General features: G+C 47.2%; 1 protein-coding gene across 5 annotated transcripts in view; it reads left to right on the forward strand.

Annotated features, from left to right (window-relative positions):
• ROBO3 (roundabout guidance receptor 3) overlaps positions 1-20,092 on the forward strand; it is a 510,456-nt gene that overhangs the window by 258,498 nt on the left and 231,866 nt on the right. The window contains exon 1 of one of the 5 annotated variants that reach the window (XM_063943748.1): positions 10,525-10,948. The exons of the other annotated variants lie outside the window; for them this stretch is intronic. Within the exon in view, the coding sequence (XP_063799818.1) occupies positions 10,888-10,948 (61 nt within the window). The 5' untranslated portion in view covers positions 10,525-10,887. Of the gene's footprint in view, positions 1-10,524; positions 10,949-20,092 lie in introns of those variants that run through there. 5 annotated transcript variants of the gene reach the window in all.

Raw genomic sequence — 20,092 nt, forward strand, 5'->3', positions numbered from 1 at the left:
ATACCTGTCTCTTCCAGTTTTGGGGCTGGTTCCTGTTTTCGAGTACAGTCTGTAATTCTAATAGGACCTTGTACATACTGTATCTTGCACTTTTATTACGTTAGCAGTGTGTATAAAACACAAACTGAGCAAAAAAAGACGATTGTCGCAGCTTAGACACTTTTTTTCATGCACCAAACGGGGCTATTTGATGCGATTTGAGGATAGATGTATGTGGTCACATCTATATCTCTCTACCAGGAACTGATGACATCACAGAGTGCCTCAGTGATGTCACTGAAGATTGCTTTAACCCACCAAATGGTTAGGTCACATTTTTTTATATATTGGCCCTCATTCCGAGTTGTTCGCTCGCAAGCTGCTTTTAGCAGCATTGCACACGCTAAGCCGCCGCCTACTGGGAGTGTATCTTAGCTTATCAAAATTGTGAACGAAAGATTCTCAAAATTGCGAATAGACACTTCTTAGCAGTTTCTGAGTAGCTCCAGACTTACTCGGCATCTGCGATCAGTTCAGTGCTTGTCGTTCCTGGTTTGACGTCACAAACACACCCAGCGTTCGCCCATACACTCCTCCGTTTCTCCAGCCACTCCCGTGTTTTTCCCAGAAACGGTAGCGTTTTTTCACACACACCCATAAAACGGCCAGTTTCCACCCAGAAACACCCACTTCCTGTCAATCACACTCCGATCACCAGAACTAAGAAAAAACCTCGTAATGCCGTGAGTAAAATACCTAACTGCATAGTAAATTTACTTGGCGCAGTCGCACTGCGGACATTGCGCATGCGCATTAGCGACTAATCGCTCCGTTGCGAGAAAAAAATAACGAGCGATCAACTCGGAATGACCCCCATTGTTTAGTCTTTTAATGACTTATATCTGGAGTTTTGTAAGATCGCAATGTTATTTCACTGATGCATTTTTTATGTAGAAACCAAAAAATGTTTTTCATGTAATTGAAATTGCTGCCTCCACAACGGTGGCTCCTCCAATTTCCCACTGAGGAGATGCAGGTAGCCACTGAGGTAGGTGAACTGTGGCCTCACACAGGGTCAGAGATAGGATGATGCAGGGCATGCTGGGATGTGTAGTTCCACAGCAGCTGGAGTGCAGCAGGTTGAAGACCCATGCACTAGGAGGCGGTAATAGGTGCTCCTGTCTTGAGGGGGGTGCATGGGACTCCCCCCAAACCCCCTGTAAACACTCTTCTGTGTTCTTATTGACTGCTGGTATTTGTAGTAACGCCATTCTGCTTGTGTTCTGATAACAATCTGGCTTTCTCCGTGTTTCAGCCCCGGTGAATGGGGCACATAGTGACACACCCTACAAGTGGCTCAGCCTGCGGATCTGCTACGGTGAAGATAGCCTTTGTTGGGGAAAGATTGGGTATGAATGTGAAATCTGCCTCCTTTCATGCTCCCTGGCTCTGGCGTTTCACGGTTCATAGATTCTTGTGATCAATTAACTTTTGCTTTCAAAAACTGAAAGGAGCAGGAAATCAGTCGCTTCTATCATGGGTATCCTTGAGGAAGTGGCTGCCCCCTTTCTCCAGCATGTCAGTAAGAGACGAGCCCCCCTTCCACGCCTCACCGTCCTATTTAATTATTCCCTGAGATAAGAAGCCCCTTCCTTTCACCAGAAATATTCATTCCGCTGATTCTGACAGCCCGGGCTCTCAGACGTCTCATTACTGCTGACTTTGTCAAAAAATTAAAGATGCATTAAATTGTAAGAGAAAAAGGATAATTCAAGGTGAGCACAGATAGCGCGCAGTACTCTGGTTATTAGTAATATCTCTTATATGGCGCCGCGTGGGATCCGCAGCGCCCAATTACATCGTCATATCGGCGCACAACATTATACCAACAGTCCTACCGTACTGATAAAAAAATGTGGAAACCGCCGTATGAGCTCCCGGATTGCTGTACGTTTCTGAGAGGCGTGTAAAACGCACGTTCCCATCCTCCGCATTATTTTCCTGCTTTGAATTTAACCCTTATTATCCGAAATAATCATATTAGAAACCAATTGTGTTAGAAAAACAAATAGGAAAGCTTCAAATCAAATGTAGTTGCCCATAGCAACCAATTAGAGGTTTGATCTCATTTCCAAAGCTTCGAGTGAAAATATGGCTGGTTGCCACGGGCAACACCACCTTGCACTATTACGGCCGTACATCCCCCTGTATATGCTGTATGTATGTATCGACACTGCGTAGTTTCCTCAGGCTCTGTAATCCTGCCTTCCTACCATAGTGTGTGTGTGCATTGATTCTATAAATAATTGATGAGAAGCACAGAGAAATGGTGCAATCAGCATTGATATTCTGACAATGAGCACATTATTATTATTATTATGATTGCAGTATAATTACATATTTGCCAGTATTTGTCACACAGAAACTGTGTGTGACTTCAGTGTAAAGGAAACGGTGACGTCAGGCGTTTGGGGCGAGCGGGCTGTTTAGTTTGGGAAAGGAGTACAGAGGCCGAGTTGTCTTTGCAGTTCATTGTCTTCAGTACGGTGTTTGAACAGGAATCATTTGCAGAGTAAAAGAGAGTAAACTATATAGTGAGGAGTGTGGAGGAACGAGAGACGCAGAACCCCCTGCGAGGCGCTAAACACTGTCTACATCATGTGTACAATAGACACACAATAGCTGTGCAAAGTATAGGTACATATAACACTCCACAGGCCACTTGTGTCTACCCCTAGTGAGTCACCTCACGCCTCACATCTCCGAAGGTCTGTACTACACAGATAATTCCATATAGAGAACGTTTCTGTAATTATCTTATATTGTCCGGCACCGCTGAGATCTGACAATTGGAAATAGTCTGCGTGCACGCTGGCTGTGTGTCCCTTTAACTGGCGGTGGCCGTGCATGACACTGCTAGGGGCAAGTGAGGGAAGACTTGTATAACTATATATCTACCCCGGTATTCCTAAAGTGCGGATAATCCTTATACTTTGGGTTAATTCTGAGTGTTATAAACCGGCTATGAGAATAGGAATACCTGATATTATAGGAAGGCTCTGACTGCTGCATTATTCATGGAAGGGCTGTGTAGGACAGAGGCCAGAGATCACGCTTATTGAACCATGAGAGTTGTCTATGGTTTAACCCCCCATACATAAGTGGCAGATAACCTTGTACCACCCTGTATGAGCCGCCAGTAGAGAATGGTGTCTGCGTTCTTTTCCAAGTGGAGTAGTAATTTCTCTGGTTTCCTCCCACAGTCCAATATCATATTAGTAGGCCTACTTACCCACTCTTCTGGTAGTCCTGTTTTTCCGGTTAGCCCCCGCCACCACTGAAAGAGTGGGTTACACTCCCTCATCTCGACACCTTCCTATTTACGTAGCTATTAATTTTATTACCAGTTATTTATATAGGTGGTCATTCCGAGTTGTTCACTCTGTATTTTTCTTCGCATCACAGCGATTTTCCGCTTATTGCGCATGCGCAATGTTCGCACTGCGACTGCGCCAAGTAAATTTGCTATGCAGTTAGGTATTTTACTCACGGCTTTTTCATCGTTCTGGTGATCGTAATGTGATTGACAGGAAGTGGGTGTTTCTGGGCGGAAACTGGCCGTTTTATGGGTGTGTGTGAAAAAATGCTACAGTTTCTGGGAAAAACGCGGGAGTGGCCGGAGAAACGGAGGAGTGTCTGGGCGAACGCTGGGTGTGTTTGTGACGTCAAACCAGGAACGACAAGCACTGAACTGATCGCAGATGCCGAGTAAGTCTGGAGCTACTCTGAAACTGCTAAGAGAGGTCTAATCGCAATATTGCGAATCCGTCGGTCGCAATTTAAAGAAGCTAAGATTCACTCCCAGTAGGCAGCGGCTTAGCGTGTGCAATGCTGCTAAAAGCAGGTTGCGAGCGAACAACTCGGAATGAGGGCCTTAGTGCGCACTTATTCCGCAGCGCTTCCTAGTGATGCAGTCAGGTTAGGGAGAAAATGCTGAAATGCAGGTCCGTATGGAGCGGGCAGAGTGAAAATGACGCGATTCACGGTCATTTTAGCCCCGCCCCATCCTCAAGGACTAGCGATTTGCTTAAAGTGTGTGTGTGTGTGTGTGTAGACATGTGATAAGGAATTCTCTATGTACTAAGCATTTGAGAGAAATAAAGTACCAGCCAATCCGCTCACAACTGCCATATTACAGGCTGTATTTGAAAAATGACAGCTAGGAGCTGATTGTCTGGTACTTTATCTCCGTCCACTTTCTCTCTCTTTTCAAGGCTGATTACATATACCCCATAGAGTGTAAGCTCCATGGCTGATGTGAATGACTGATACGCTCTCTGTAACGCGCTGCAGAATAGGCCTCCGACAGCTGTTTTCCTTCCTAATTCATTAACCCATGTATGACGGAGGCTGGGAACCCAAATACTGTAACTGGTGGAAGTGAAGGAGCATTTTCTAAATTCCTCTCCACTCGGAAAGAAGTTCATAAAACACTTGTATAGGAGATTTGGGTGTCGGGAGCTCAGTGGGTATAACGCAAATCCCAGCCGCAGTTCTGAAGCTGCTCCAGCTGGTATTTTGGAATGCCGAATTTTTTTTGTCTTGAATTACAGTAATACGTAAGCCAGTATTCAGCCACCTATGAATATATATATATATATATATATATATATATATATATATATATATATTACGGCGCTTCAAGTGGTTCCAGTTATGTACAGGTTCCAGCCACGGGGGATGGGCACAGCTGGTGCCGGGAATAAACATTTTGCCAATTTACACCTGCAGGAAAGGATTTTTTTTTTCCTGATGACTAATTAAAAATAATAAGTGGATAAAACTATTAGAAACCAGCGTAGGGCGTAGGTCAGCCGTAGGGATGCTGCATCACTATCTCTGCTTCTGATGGGGGGAGGGAGGGGGGGGGGGGGTAGAGGTCACAATATCGGTGTATTGGAAAATAAATCCATGTTTAGCTGACTATTGTTGAGCGTGTTACAGAGAAGGCATGTCCGTGCTGTAGTGCTGAGCTCAGCAGTATGTGTGTTAGGTATGTGTATCACACTAGCCGACTCTTACCACGTGACAGCGGGGGAGGTGCTTCACTATGACCTCTCCGCCATCACTAAGTAGCACAGCACGCCATACAAGTTATGTGGATGTGGCTTTTGTGCTGTTTATCAAGCTATAAAGACCAAGGGGCCTAGTCACTATCACCAATGGGACCGTTACACTAGCGATTTTAGTAACTGGCGTATTGATCATTAGGGGCCCGATCGGGCTGCCTAATATTCAGGAAACACTGAAAGCCTGCAGTAACCAATGCCATCATGAGATAGCGTTTGTTCACTGAGCCCCGCTCCTTCCTATGGGAAGAAGGGCAGGGCTGTCAGCCCTGCGTTTGTGCACACAGGTCAGGTCAGGATGGGCAGGTGTAAGTATCAGCTGTCCCCGCACCAGGACAATGATGAATTGCCCGGTAGTTCAGTATTCACCACCTTAATTTTTTAAGTTGGATACTTATTTATCGGGGGCTAATAAATAGGCCGCTGATAGGTTTCACGGCCTGGGTAAGATGGGTAAGACCGCCTTCTTTATATGCATTAGCCTGTCCTCTCCTATGTAGAGGAATCCTGGAGTGCCATTTATGTAGATGCCACAATACCGCACGGAACTCTGCAGTGTCAGCTTTGCAGTCTGGCCTTTTAGATTCGCCGGGACGAGTGCTCTGCGAATCACGGTGAGAAGGAGGATAATTAATGCCTTCTGTCTATCACGCAGATTGATAAATAGGCCGCTTCTGTACGTCACCTGATACATGGGCCATGGCGTGAACGAGAATCACTCTTAGCTGAAGGGCCTGATTCAGAAGACGCAGTGGCGTTGTTGGATGCAAGCGGACAATATTTACAGTCTGCGTGCGCCTTTCTTTTGCTCAAGACAAAGATTGAAGTTGCCCGCCTATAGATGCAGTTTCGGTGGCAGTTTCTGGATGGTGACAGAGGGGTGGCTAGCCAGACGTGGAGGGGGGTGTTGCGGCCAGCGACTCCATGCGCAGTTGTCATGACACAGACGGCCATGTTCTGACGGAGAATCCGTGCGTCCATGGGACTGCTGTGATTTCTGATGGTGCGTCTTTATACGCACAGCGACGGATAAGCGCCTGCCACAACCAGTAAGCGCCGTAGCCCGTAGGAAGACCATTGACCTCGGCATCAGTATAAAGATGCATTTTGGGCTAACCGCTTCTGCAGCTACCTCCACCTCTGTATCAGGCACGGGTGTCCCGGGAATGAATGTCCTCCAATAAGCCTTTCCCTTGTGACACACCGGCTCTCTGCAGCTATTACGCCTGACGCAGGGACTATTACGCCTGACACTGGGGCTGTTACGCCTGACACTGGGGCTGTTACGCCTGACACTGGGGCTATTACATCTGACGCAGGGGCTATTACGCGCCTGACGCAGGGTCTATTACGCCTGACGCAGGGGCTATTACGCCTGACACAGGGACTATTACGCCTGACACTGGGGCTATTACGCCTGACGCAGGGGCTATTACGCCTGACGCAGGGGCTATTACGCCTGACACTGGGGCTATTATGCCTGACGCAGGGGCTATTACGCCTGACACAGGGACTATTACGCCTGACACTGGGGCTATTACGCCTGATGCAGGGGCTATTACGCCTGACGCAGGGACTTTTACGCCTGACGCAGGGGCTATTTCGCCTGACACAGGGGCTATTACGCCTGACACAGGGGCTATTACGCCTGACACAGGGGCTATTACGCCTGACGCAGGGACTTTTACGCCTGACGCAGGGGCTATTTTGCCTGACACAGGGGCTATTACGCCTGACGCAGGGGCTATTTCGCCTGACACAGGGGCTATTACGCCTGACGCAGGGGCTATTTTGCCTGACACAGGGGCTATTACGCCTGACGCAGGGGCTATTACGCCTGATGCAGGGGCTTTTACGCCTGACGCAGGGACTTTTACGCCTGACGCAGGGGCTATTTTGCCTGACACAGGGGCTATTACGCCTGACGCAGGGGCTATTTCGCCTGACACAGGGGCTATTACGCCTGACACGTGGTAATTCAGACCTGATCGCTCGCTAGTGTTTTTTGCAGTGCTGCGATCAGGTCAGAACTGCGCATGCGTATTCACCGCAATGCGCAGGCGCGTCGCTCGGGTACAAACTTGCTGATCACCGCTCAGCGATGGGTTTTTGTGAAGAATCCATTCGCACAGCCGTTCGCAAGGAGAGTGACAGGAAGAGGGCGTTTGTGGGCGGCAACTGACGATTTTCTGGGAGTGGTTGGAAATATGCAGGCGTGTCCAAGCGTTTGCAGGGCGGGTGTCTGACGTCCATTCCGGCCCCGGACAGGCTGATGTGATCGCAGCGGCTGAGTAAGTCCTGCGCTTTGCAGAGACTGCACAAGATCTGTTTGTATCGCTCGGCTGCACATGCGATCGCACACTTGTAAAGCGAAAATACACTCCCCTATGGGCGGCGACTATCTGATCGCAGCGCAGCAAAAAACCCTAGCGAGCGATCAGGTCTGAATTAGGCCCACTGGGGCTATTACGCCTGACACAGGGGCTATTACAGCAGCTGACCTATAATAATTACACTTTACTCTATACTGAACACATTTCTCTCTATGTGCATGTTTGCTGTGCACCTCCCCTCCTGTTTTGTATCATCTGCTTTCTGTAACCTGTAGGTGGCACTGTTGCTATTGATGTCTATGCAGGAGTTTATCTGTTGATTGAATTCTTTCCTCAGACAGCAGCATCCTGAAGAGTACAAGCATCAGACACAGCGCTAAGTATAAGTATAATAGGAGCTATGTACATTTGCTGCTCTATAGTATGTGCATTTTCTACTCTTGTGTCCAGTTATATTTCCTCTTGCACAGGTATCTAATAATCTTCACAACAGCTAATTTGTTGCAGTGACACAGTTGCCTGCACACGGGTGGTCATTCCGAGTTGTTCGCTCTGTATTTTTCTTCGCATCGCAGCGATTTTCCGCTTATTGCGCATGCGCAATGTTCGCACTGCGACTGCGCCAAGTAAATTTGCTATGCAGTTAGGTATTTTACTCACGGCTTTTTCTTCGTTCTGGTGATCGGAATGTGATTGACAGGAAGTGGGTGTTTCTAGGCGGAAACTGGACGTTTTATGGGTGTGTGTGAAAAAACGCTACCGTTTCTGGGAAAAACGCGGGAGTGGCTGGAGAAACGGGGTAGGCGGCGACTTAGCGTGTGCAAAGCTGCTAAAAGCAGCTTGCGAGCGAACAACTCGGAATGAGGGCCAATATATAAAAAAATGTGACCTAACCATTTGGTGGGTTAAAGCAATCTTCAGTGACATCACTGAGGCACTCTGTAATGTCATCAGTTCCTGGTAGAGAGAATGACCACCATTGTTGCAATGACACAGTTGCCTGCATATTGTTGCAATGACACAGTTGCCTGCATATTGTTGCAATGACACAGTTGCCTGCATATTGTTGCAATGACACAGTTGCCTGCATATTGTTGCAATGACACAGTTGCCTGCATATTGTTGCAATGACACAGTTGCCTGCATATTATTGCAATGACATAGTTGCCTGCATATTGTTGCAACACACAGCTGCAGGCATATTGTTGCAATGACACCGTTGCCTGCATATTGGCCCTCATTCCGAGTTGATCGCTCGCAAGGCGATTTTAGCAGAGTTGCACACGCTAAGCCGCCGCCTACTGGGAGTGTATCTTAGCTTCTTAAAATTGCGAACGATGTATTCGCAATATTGCGATTACAAACTACTTAGCAGTTTCTGAGTAGCTCCACACTTACTCGGCATCTGCGATCAGTTCAGTGCTTGTCGTTCCTGGTTTGACGTCACAAACACACCCAGCGTTCGCCCAGACACTCCCCCGTTTCTCCGGCCACTCCTGCGTTTTTTCCGGAATCGGTAGCGTTTTCATCCACACGCCCATAAAACGCCGTGTTTCCGCCCAGTAACACCCATTTCCTGTCAATCACACTACGATCGCCGGAGCGAAGAAAAAGCCGTGAGTAAAAATCCTAACTTCATAGCAAAATTACTTGGCGCAGTCGCATTGCGAACATTGCGCATGCGTACTAAGCAGAAAAACGCTGCGATGCGAAGAAATTTACCGAGCGAACGACTCGGAATGAGGGCCTTTGTTGCAACACACAGTTGCCTGTATATTGTTGCAATGACACCGTTGCCTGCAGATTGTTGCAATGACACAGTTGCAGGCATATTGTTGCAATGACACAGTTGCCTGCATATTGTTGCAATGACACGGTTGCCTGCATATTGCTGCAATTACACCGTTGCCTGTATATTGTTGCAATGACACTGTTGCCTGCAGATTGTTGCAATGACACAGTTGCAGGCATATTGTTGCAATGACACAGTTGCAGGCATATTGTTGCAATGACAGAGTTGCCTGCATATTGGGGGTCATTCCGAGTTGATTACTAGCTGCCGTTGTTCGCAGCGCAGCCATCAGGCTAATAAATGGCATTTCTGTGCATGCGTATGCACCGCAATGCGCACTTGCGACGTACGGGTACAAAGCCCGTTGTTGTTTTGCACAGGTTCTAGCGAAGTTTTCAGTTGCACTGACGGCCTCAAGAAGATTGACAGGAAAGGGGCGTTACTGGGTGTCAACTGACCGTTTTCAGGGAGTGTTTGCAAAAATGCAGGCATGTCTGAAAAAAACGCAGGCGTAGCTGGGCGTTCGCTGGGTGGGTGTATGACGTCAAATCTGGACACAAATAGACTGAAGTGATCGTAAGCGCTGAGTAGGTTCAGAGCTACTCAGAGACTACACAGACTGTTTTTGCAGAGCTCGGTTGTACAGGCGTCCGCACTTCTGCTGAGCTAAAATACACTCCCCTGTGGGTAGCGGCATAGCGCTTGCATGACTGCTAAAACTAGCCAGCGAGTGATTAACTCGGAATGACCCCCATTGTTGCAATGACACAGTTGCATGCATATTGCTGCAATGACACCGTTGCCTGCATATTGTTGCAATGACACAGGGGCCTGCATATTGCTGCAACAACACCTTTGCCTGCATATTGTTGCAATGACACAGTGGCCTGCATATAATTGCAATGACACAGCTGCAGGCATATTGTTGCAATGACACAGCTGCAGGCATATTATTGCCGTGACACAGCTGCATGCATATTGTTCAATGACACAGCTGCATGCATATAGTTTCAATGACAGTTGCAGTCATATTATTGCAGTGACACAGCTGCATGCATATAGTTTCAATGACACAGTTGCAGTCATATTATTGCAGTGACACAGCTGCATGCATATAGTTGGAGAGCTTTCATCTTCCACTATTAATCAGATCAGAATATCATCAGCCCGGCTGTAATTCTCCTGGACAATCGGTGGCACAGCCCCTGGGTGTGAGGGCTGCCTTCTGTAAGCTCTGCTGGAGAAGTCAGTGTGATGAGGCTGCAGGTGCCTGTGCCTTTAAATCTGCAGAGGGAGGAGGGCTAGCTGACACACAATGGTGGGGGGATCACTCTCCCCTCACTCAGCCTCTGAGCTTGGCAGAGGGGAGGCTGCAGTGTGTGTGGCTGGAGGCTGGGTCATTATCTCATGTGCCTGGAACTAAGAAGTGGGATCTAAGCGTCAGCTCCTGGGTCCCAGCTGCGCTCAGCTCTATGAGGAGGAAGCAGGATTATTGGCCGGGGAGCTGGGACACTGCTTGGATGGGGCAGATGTCTGCGCTGGGAAGTGACTAGTATCCTGTGGTCATATACATCTTGCACTTTATCTTGTGGGATTGGACGAGGGGGAAGGAAGAGACCTGTCCTGGATTACAGTGATTCCAAGGAGGTGGAAAATGTGGATTGTGTGTAAGACCTTCCTGTGGATTGTCCCTGTGTACATTTGTCCTATTCTAGGTAAGATATCGTGCCATTATTCCAGATATGTGTCTCCCAGTATGACCAGTCCCTTACTGGTGCTTCCGTTATCTGCGGCGTGGTCCTCCTGGGCTGTGTGTGTGTTCTGGTCCTGGCAGACCCCGTCTTACACTTGGCTCATGCTGGACAAAACTTTTCCTGGAACCCTCAGCTCAGCCGCTATGTAATAAACCAGAATAGCCCCTACCCCCGGTAGTGATGGCACGGTTTATGGGTCCTGAATGGGGTGTTTCCCCCAAAACTTCCCTGGCTTTGTCTCCTTTCCAAACCTTTATGTGTGTTCTAAGGATGCGTCTCTCTACCGGTGTGAGGACTCATCACCGGAGGCTGTGCCAGGGAGCGACGGTGGGGCCGGCAACAGAAATCTTGGGGCCCGGTACAGGTGTCCCCTTTGACCCCCCCTATTGCCGGCCCAGGTTACATGCACCTTGTTATCAGCCACAATGGTAAGAGGAGAGTCGTCACTGGAGCATGAAATTCCAGGTGCCAGATATGTCTCGGAACCGTTTCTCAGGAACGAGCCGCACAGTGCCACCAGATGAGCATGGGGGTGTGAAGTCAGGACAGGGGGTGGGTAGGAGAGGCATTTACCTGGGTATATCCGCACTGCAGGATGCGGGTCCATCGCTGGTCACACAATTCTGCTTAATCCCCCCCGCAGGGTGATGCTAACGCTGGCTACACCACTTCCATACCTTGCACCTCAAACTAAAGCACCAGCGCCCCCCACCAGTCTTCTAGCCAGCTCAGGTGTGGTAGGGCAGTTACAGTGGGGGGAGGGCAGCTTTGTATTTTTTTACCAAAAATTGTGCCCCATGAGATTCATATTTGTTCTCAAAGGCAAACGTGGGATGACGTAGGTAAGAGGTGAATCTGGGGTAACTTCTCCACCTGTATATATCAGGGACACCCACCTGTATATATCAGGGACACCCACCTGTATATATCAGGGACACCCACCTATATATACCCCCCCTGTGTATATCAGTATGGACAACCACCTGTATATACTCATCTGAATATATTATTGGGGACACCCACCTGTATATACCGACCTATACATATCAGTAGGGACACCCACCTGTATATATCAGTAGGGACACCCACCTGTACATACCCACCTGTATATATCAGTAGGGACACCCACCTGTACATACCCACCTGTATATATCAGTAGGGACACCCACCTGTACATACCCACCTGTATATATCAGTAGGGATACCCACCTGTATATACCGACCTATACATATCAGTAGGGACACCCACCTGTACATATCAGTAGGGACACCCACCTGTATATATCAGTAGGGACACCCACCTGTATATACCCACCTGTATATATCAGTAGGGACACCCACCTGTATATACCCACCTGTATATATCAGTAGGGACACCCACCTGTATATACCCACCTGTATATATCAGCCGGGACACCCACCTGTATATACCCACCTGTATATATCAGTAGGCACACCCACATGTACATACCCACCCGTATATATCATTCAGTAGGGACACCCACATGTATATACCCACCTGTACATATCATTCAGTAGGGACACCCACATGTACATACCCACCTGTATATATCAGTAGGGACACCCACCTGTACATACCCACCTGTATATATCAGTAGGGACACCCACCTGTACATACCCACCTGTATATATCAGTAGGGATACCCACCTGTATATACCGACCTATACATATCAGTAGGGACACCCACCTGTACATATCAGTAGGGACACCCACCTGTATATATCAGTAGGGACACCCACCTGTATATACCCACCTGTATATATCAGTAGGGACACCCACCTGTATATACCCACCTGTATATATCAGTAGGGACACCCACCTGTATATACCCACCTGTATATATCAGCCGGGACACCCACCTGTATATACCCACCTGTATATATCAGTAGGCATACCCACATGTACATACCCACCCGTATATATCATTCAGTAGGGACACCCACATGTATATACCCACCTGTACATATCATTCAGTAGGGACACCCACATGTACATACCCACCTGTATATATCAGTAGGGATACCCACCTGTATATATAAGTAGGGACACCCACCTGTATATACCCACCTGTATATATCATTCAGTAGGGACACCCACCTGTATATACCCACCTGTATATATCAGCAGGGACACCCATCTGTATATACCCACCTGTATATATCAGTAAGGACACCCACCTGTATATTCCCACCTGTACATATCAGTAGGGACACCCACCTGTATATACCCACCTGTATATATCATTCAGTAGGGACACCCACATGTACATACCCACCTGTATATATCATTCAGTAGGGACACCCACCTGTATATATCAGTAGGGACACCCACCTGTATATACCCACCTGTACATATCAGTAGGGAAACCTACCTGTATATATCAGTAGGGACACCCACCTGTACATATCAGCAGGGACACCCACCTGTATATATCAGCAGGGACACCCAACTGTATATATCAGTAGGGACACCCACCTGTATATACCTATCTGTACATATCAAATGGACACCCACCTGTACATATCAGTAGGGACACCCACCTGTATTTTCCTGTAGGAACACCCACCTGTATATACCTATCTATAAATATCACTAGGGACACCCACCTGTAATTAATTACCCATAAGGACCTTACCCTGTGCTACATACAGTACTGTGTATACAGTACACAATCTTCCATGGGTACCTCACCCAGTCTGTACAGTACTGTGTATACAGTACACAATCTTCCATAGGGACCTCACCCAGTCTGTACAGTACTGTGTATACAGTACACAATCTTCCATAGGTACCTCACCCAGTCTGTACAGTACTGTGTATACAGTACACAATCTTCCATAGGGACCTCACCCACTGTGTACAGTACTGTGTATACAGCGCAGAATCTTCCATAGGGACCTCACCCTGTGTGTACAGTACTGTGTATACAGTACACAATCTTCCATAGGGACCTCACCCACTGTGTACAGTACTGTGTATACAGCGCAGAATCTTCTATAGGGACCTCACCTGTGTGTACAGTACTGTGTATACAGCGCAGAATCTTCTATAGGGACCTCACCTGTGTGTACAGTACTGTGTATACAGTGCAGAATCTTCTATAGGGACCTCGCCCTGTGTGTACAGTACTGTGTATACAGTGCAGAATCTTCTATAGGGACCTCACCCTGTGTGTACAGTACTGTGTATACAGTGCAGAATCTTCCATAGGGACCTCACCCTGTGTGTACAGTACTGTGTATACAGTGCAGAATCTTCTATAGGGACCTCACATGTGTGTACAGTACTGTGTATACAGTACACAATCTTCCATAGGGACCTCACCCACTGTGTACAGTACTGTGTATACAGCGCAGAATCTTCCATAGGGACCTCACCCTGTGTGTACAGTACTGTGTATACAGCGCATAATCTTCTATAGGGACCTCACCTGTGTGTACAGTACTGTGTATACAGTGCAGAATCTTCTATAGGGACCTCGCCCTGTGTGTACAGTACTGTGTATACAGTGCAGAATCTTCTATAGGGACCTCACTCTGTGTGTACAGTACTGTGTATACAGTGCAGAATCTTCTATAAGGACCTCGCCCTGTGTGTACAGTACTGTGTATACAGTGCAGAATCTTCTATAGGGACCTCGCCCTGTGTGTACAGTACTGTGTATACAGTGCAGAATCTTCCATAAGGACCTCACCTGTGTATACAGTACTGTGTATACAGCGCAGAATCTTCTATAGGGACCTCGCCCTGTGTGTACAGTACTGTGTATACAGTGCAGAATCTTCCATAGGGACCTCACCCTGTGTGTACAGTACTGTGTATACAGTGCAGAATCTTCCATAGGGACCTCGCCCTGTGTGTACAGTACTGTGTATACAGTGCAGACTCTTCCATAGGGACCTCACCTGTGTGTACAGTACTGTGTATACAGTGCAGAATATTCTATAGGGACCTCACCTGTGTGTACAGTACTGTGTATACAGTGCAGAATCTTCCATAGGGACCTCACCTGTGTGTACAGTACTGTGTATACAGTGCAGAATATTCCATAGGGACCTCACCTGTGTGTACAGTACTGTGTATACAGTGCAGACTCTTCCATAGGGACCTCACCTGTGTGTACAGTACTGTGTATACAGCGCATAATCTTCCATAGGGGCCTCACCCTCTGTGTACAGTGCTGTGTATACAGTGCAGAATCTTCCATAGGGACCTCACCTGTTTGTACAGTACTGACGACCCTACTTATATATAGTGCAGATTACCCCATATGTACCTTTATGTACCATACAGAGGGCACTACTTTGTATGCAGTACAAGGTATCCATAAGGACCTCACCTGTGTATACAGTTCTGATGGCCATATTCTGTGTACAGTACAGAGTATTCCACAGGACCTCACCTGTGTGTACAGTACATAGTATTCCATGGGAGCTCACCTGTAGGTACAGTACAGAGTATTCTATAAGAGCTCACCTGTATGTACAGTACAGATTATTCCAAAGGACCTCACCTGTATGTACAGTACAGAGTATTCCATAGGAGCTCACCTGTATGTACAGTACAGAGTATTCCATAGGAGCTCACCTGTGTGTACAGTACAGAGTATTCCATAGGAGCTCACCTGTGTGTACAGTACAGAGAATTCCATGGGAGCTCACCTGTAGGTACAGTACAGAGTATTCTATAGGAGTTCACCTGTAGGTACAGTACAGAGTATTCCATAGGAGCTCATCTGTAAGTACAGTACAGAGTATTCTAAAGGATCTCCCCAGTGTGTACAGTACAGAGTATTCTATAGGAGCTCACCTGTAGGTACAATATAGAGTATTCCATAGGAGCTCACCTGTATGTACAGTACAGAGTATTATATAGGAGATCACCTGTGTGTACAGTACAGAGTATTCTATAGGAGCTCACCTTTAGGTAAAGTACAGAGTATTCTATAAGAGCTCACCTTTAGGTACAGTACAGTGTATTCTATAGGAGCTCTCCTGTGTGTACAGTACAGATTATTCTATAGGAGCTCACCTGTAGGTACAGTACAGAGTATTCTATAGGACCTCACATGTATGTACATTACAGAGTATTCTATAGGAGATCACCTGTGTGTACAGCACAGAGTATTCTATAGGAGCTCACCTGTAGGTACAGTATAGAGTATTCCATAGAAGCTCACCTGTAGGGACAGTACAGAGTATTATATAGGAGCTCACCTGTAGGTACAGTACAGAGTATTCTATAGGACCTCCCCAGTGTGTACAGTACAGAGTATTCTATAGGAGCTCACCTTTAGGTAAAGTACAGAGTATTCTATAAGAGCTCACCTTTAGGTACAGTACAGTGTATTCTATAGGAGCTCTCCTGTGTGTACAGTACAGATTATTCTATAGGAGCTCACCTGTAGGTACAGTACAGAGTATTCTATAGGACCTCACCTGTAGGTACAGTACAGAGTATTCTATAGGAGATCACCTGTGTGTACAGCACAGAGTATTCTATAGGAGCTCACCTGTAGGTACAGTATAGAGTATTCCATAGGAGCTCACCTGTAGGGACAGTACAGAGTATTATATAGGAGCTCACCTGTAGGTACAGTACAGAGTATTCTATAGGACCTCCCCAGTGTGTACAGTACAGAGTATTCTATAGGAGCTCACCTTTAGGTAAAGTACAGAGTATTCTATAAGAGCTCACCTTTAGGTACAGTACAGTGTATTCTATAGGAGCTCTCCTGTGTGTACAGTACAGATTATTCTATAGGAGCTCACCTGTAGGTACAGTACAGAGTATTCTATAGGACCTCACCTGTAGGTACAGTACAGAGTATTCTATAGGAGATCACCTGTGTGTACAGCACAGAGTATTCTATAGGAGCTCACCTGTAGGTACAGTATAGAGTATTCCATAGGAGCTCACCTGTAGGTACAGTACAGAGTATTCTATAGGACCTCCCCAGTGTGTACAGTACAGAGTATTCTATAGGAGCTCACCTGTATGTACAGTACAGAGTATTCTATAGGAGCTCACCTGTATGTACAGTACAGCAGTCTCCATAGGGAACTCATCTGATGGCCATGACTGACCAGTCTCTGTGAGGCGCTGGGTAACGTGTACACTGTATAAATACATAATACAGCCATTATACAGCGGTAAGGAGCTTGCTGTGCGGAATGGCCGGAATACTGCTGGTTCCGCAGGCGCTGGGCGAGTTCTGTACATACTAATGATTCTGTGGGGGCCAGGACTGACCGCAGTAAGGACTCTGTAGGGACCATGGCGTGCGGCGTATATTGATGCCTCAGCTGGGACTATACTGGTGAGACAGCTGGGACCGGCCCCTGGAACCTGATGGGACCCGTTTGTACTGTGCTTCCTTTGAACTTTCTGTCAGACAGAGGAATTAGAGAGCTGAAGCCTGAGAATTAATGGCTGCGCCGCAAATAGCTGCTAAGTGGTCTAAAAATGGAGGGACCTGTGTGTAAGAGGCCGCAGGGGTCAGTGTATTGTCATCTGGGAGGATTTTACCCCAGGGGCCTGTGAGACACTGGAGGGTTTCCCTGGCCTGGAGATGGAATTCCTGGCTGTAATATAAGCCGCACAGTGTTTTTACAGCCAGCGCCCATCTGACACCTTGACAGATATTTATTTTACTCCTGAGAAAAGTAACAGGTTTAAGGGTATAAAAGTCAGTCAGGAGGCAGCGGAGTGTGTGACATGAATGGGAAATTCGGGGAAAGTGACAATGGGAAATTCCTCCCCTGTCAGATTTACCCCAGACTGAGGGTCTTCCTGCCAGTTCTCAGCGATAAAGGTGTAACTTATATGTAATGACATTCTATCTGCCTAGCCTATACTACCGCGCTTCACCCTCCATGTTTTATAACCCCTTCCAGCTGGAGATCCTGGAGGGGAGGCCCTATGGGTAATTACTGTGGCGAAATGATGGGCCCACCCACACAACACATGAATGTCTATTGCCCGCCACTGTGTTATGAGGAAACAACCATGACCTCAAGCAATGGAAGTAGGGTAGAGGCTCTCAAACGCGGGCCTCAAGGCACCCCAACAGTCTATGTTTTAGGTATATCCATGCTTGGCCTCAGGTGACTTAATTAGCACCTAAATGAATTTGATTTAAACATCTGTGCTGAACCATGGATATACCTAAAACGTGGACTGTTGAGGTGCCTTGAGGACCGCGTTTGAGAACCTCTGAAGTAGGGTCTTATGACACACCGCCTCATCAAGGACCCCCATCCCTTCTGCGCCGCCTCACGAAGGGTCAGGAGTTGCCAGAGCTTCTGTGAGAATTCCCTTATACCATGTTTCCCAACTCCAGTCCTCGGGGACCTCTGACATGGCATGTTTTCCAGATCTCCTCAGTATCTCAAGCACGACCTGTGCTTCTTTTAAAATGTGTCAGTAACGAATACACCTGTGCAGCAACTAGGAGATCTGAAAACACGCGCTGTTCGAGGTCCCTGAGGACTGGAGTTGGGAAACACCGGGCTAGCCTGTGTTAGCTCAGCCCACAAAATGGCCGCCTCCATGACACCATGTGTGAGCAGCTCAAGAAGGTAGCTGAGCATCCCATGCGCTGGTGTTGCAAACCCTGGTTACTGATGGTGATGTATTCTGCTGCACCATACGGAGTGGGTGAGGGGATTGTGTGGAAGTGTGTGTAGCAGAAGAGTTTGTTAGGATATGTGTCCTTGGCGTGTGGGCTCATGTCACCAGCAGAGGTTTCTCTGGCAGCCAAGCTGTTCTTCCATTCATGAATATGTATCTACACTAATCGCTTTTACCCTCATAAATTCTCATTATGTGCCCGCAGCAGCCATATAATTGGCGTAGACATTGATCCCCATTAGGGCAGGGTTGTGTGATGAATCGCGGCTTTTGGGGCTGTTACCGGGAGAATGAGCCACTGTGCTAGAGTTTGAGGTTCCAGCTAATGATTTGAGGCCAGCTGACCCAATTACGCAGAGATTGTCTCTTTCGTTGTTTTATACCAGAGCGACAGGAAAGTCAACAGCCTTCAGTAGGAAGAAACTAAGGAATGGATGTGTTGTCCACTCCGGCCCAGGCAGCACTCAGAGCCCATCACAGGGACATGCTCCTTTCAGAGCCCCTGTCCCTGCAGGTGTGCAATGACACATCCCACCATAAGAAACACGTCCTGCAATGCGATTCTGGATGCTAATACTGCGTAAATGCGATTCTTCATAAATGGTCCTCAGAGACACTCTGCTGTCTCTTTTTCCCAGGCAGTGACATAGTCTATATCCAGCCTGACAGCATTTTCACACACTCACCCAGGTGCAAATGCTAATTTGCTTAATGGCAGGCTAAAGGCCCTGAAAACCTGGAATGGGCCTAATGAATGGAGGCCGCCCTCACTTTCCATCCATAACCCCCTAAGCCGGCTTTTACCAAACCCCAAATGCTCTTAGCAACACAACTCAAACATTTTCCTGGAGTTTAAAAATATGTATGGTCAGAAACCTGGAACTTCTACCTGTCCTCACCTCAGTGTTCTTATCACAATTTATATATATATATATATATATATATATATATATATCTGCTTTATGCATCTGCACCAGTTAATGCGATCCCGGGTAATCGGGGCTGTATTGTACATAGTTCAGCAATAGGCAGGCTTTTATATTATGTTATTGTGCGTCTATTTGGTCTTTAACTGTCATGGAGACACATTGGGACGGAGGCGCCCAATAACGATTTGTTCCGTCGACTTTATTTATATCAGAGGGGATCTTTTCCTAATCACGTTTCCATCTCTTCCCTGAAAGATGAAGTGACAGTGAGTATCCGTCTTTTATACACTGCTGGGATGATGCTCGATATGTCGCCTTCCCCTGGTTACATGACCATGACATGCCGCTGACCCATGTAAGATCTGGCAGCACGTGGGGGGATGGAACGGCCTATCAGAATTACACCCGTTTGTGGCGTGCATCCTGATGTACTCCCAGAACATTCATTCAATGTCATGAATAATGTTCTGAAACGTGCAGGTATGATATAACATCACAGGAGGTATCAGAGCGGCCGTTATA

This window comes from Pseudophryne corroboree, chromosome 10 (assembly GCF_028390025.1).
Source record: "Pseudophryne corroboree isolate aPseCor3 chromosome 10, aPseCor3.hap2, whole genome shotgun sequence".
Lineage (NCBI taxonomy): Eukaryota > Metazoa > Chordata > Amphibia > Anura > Myobatrachidae > Pseudophryne > Pseudophryne corroboree.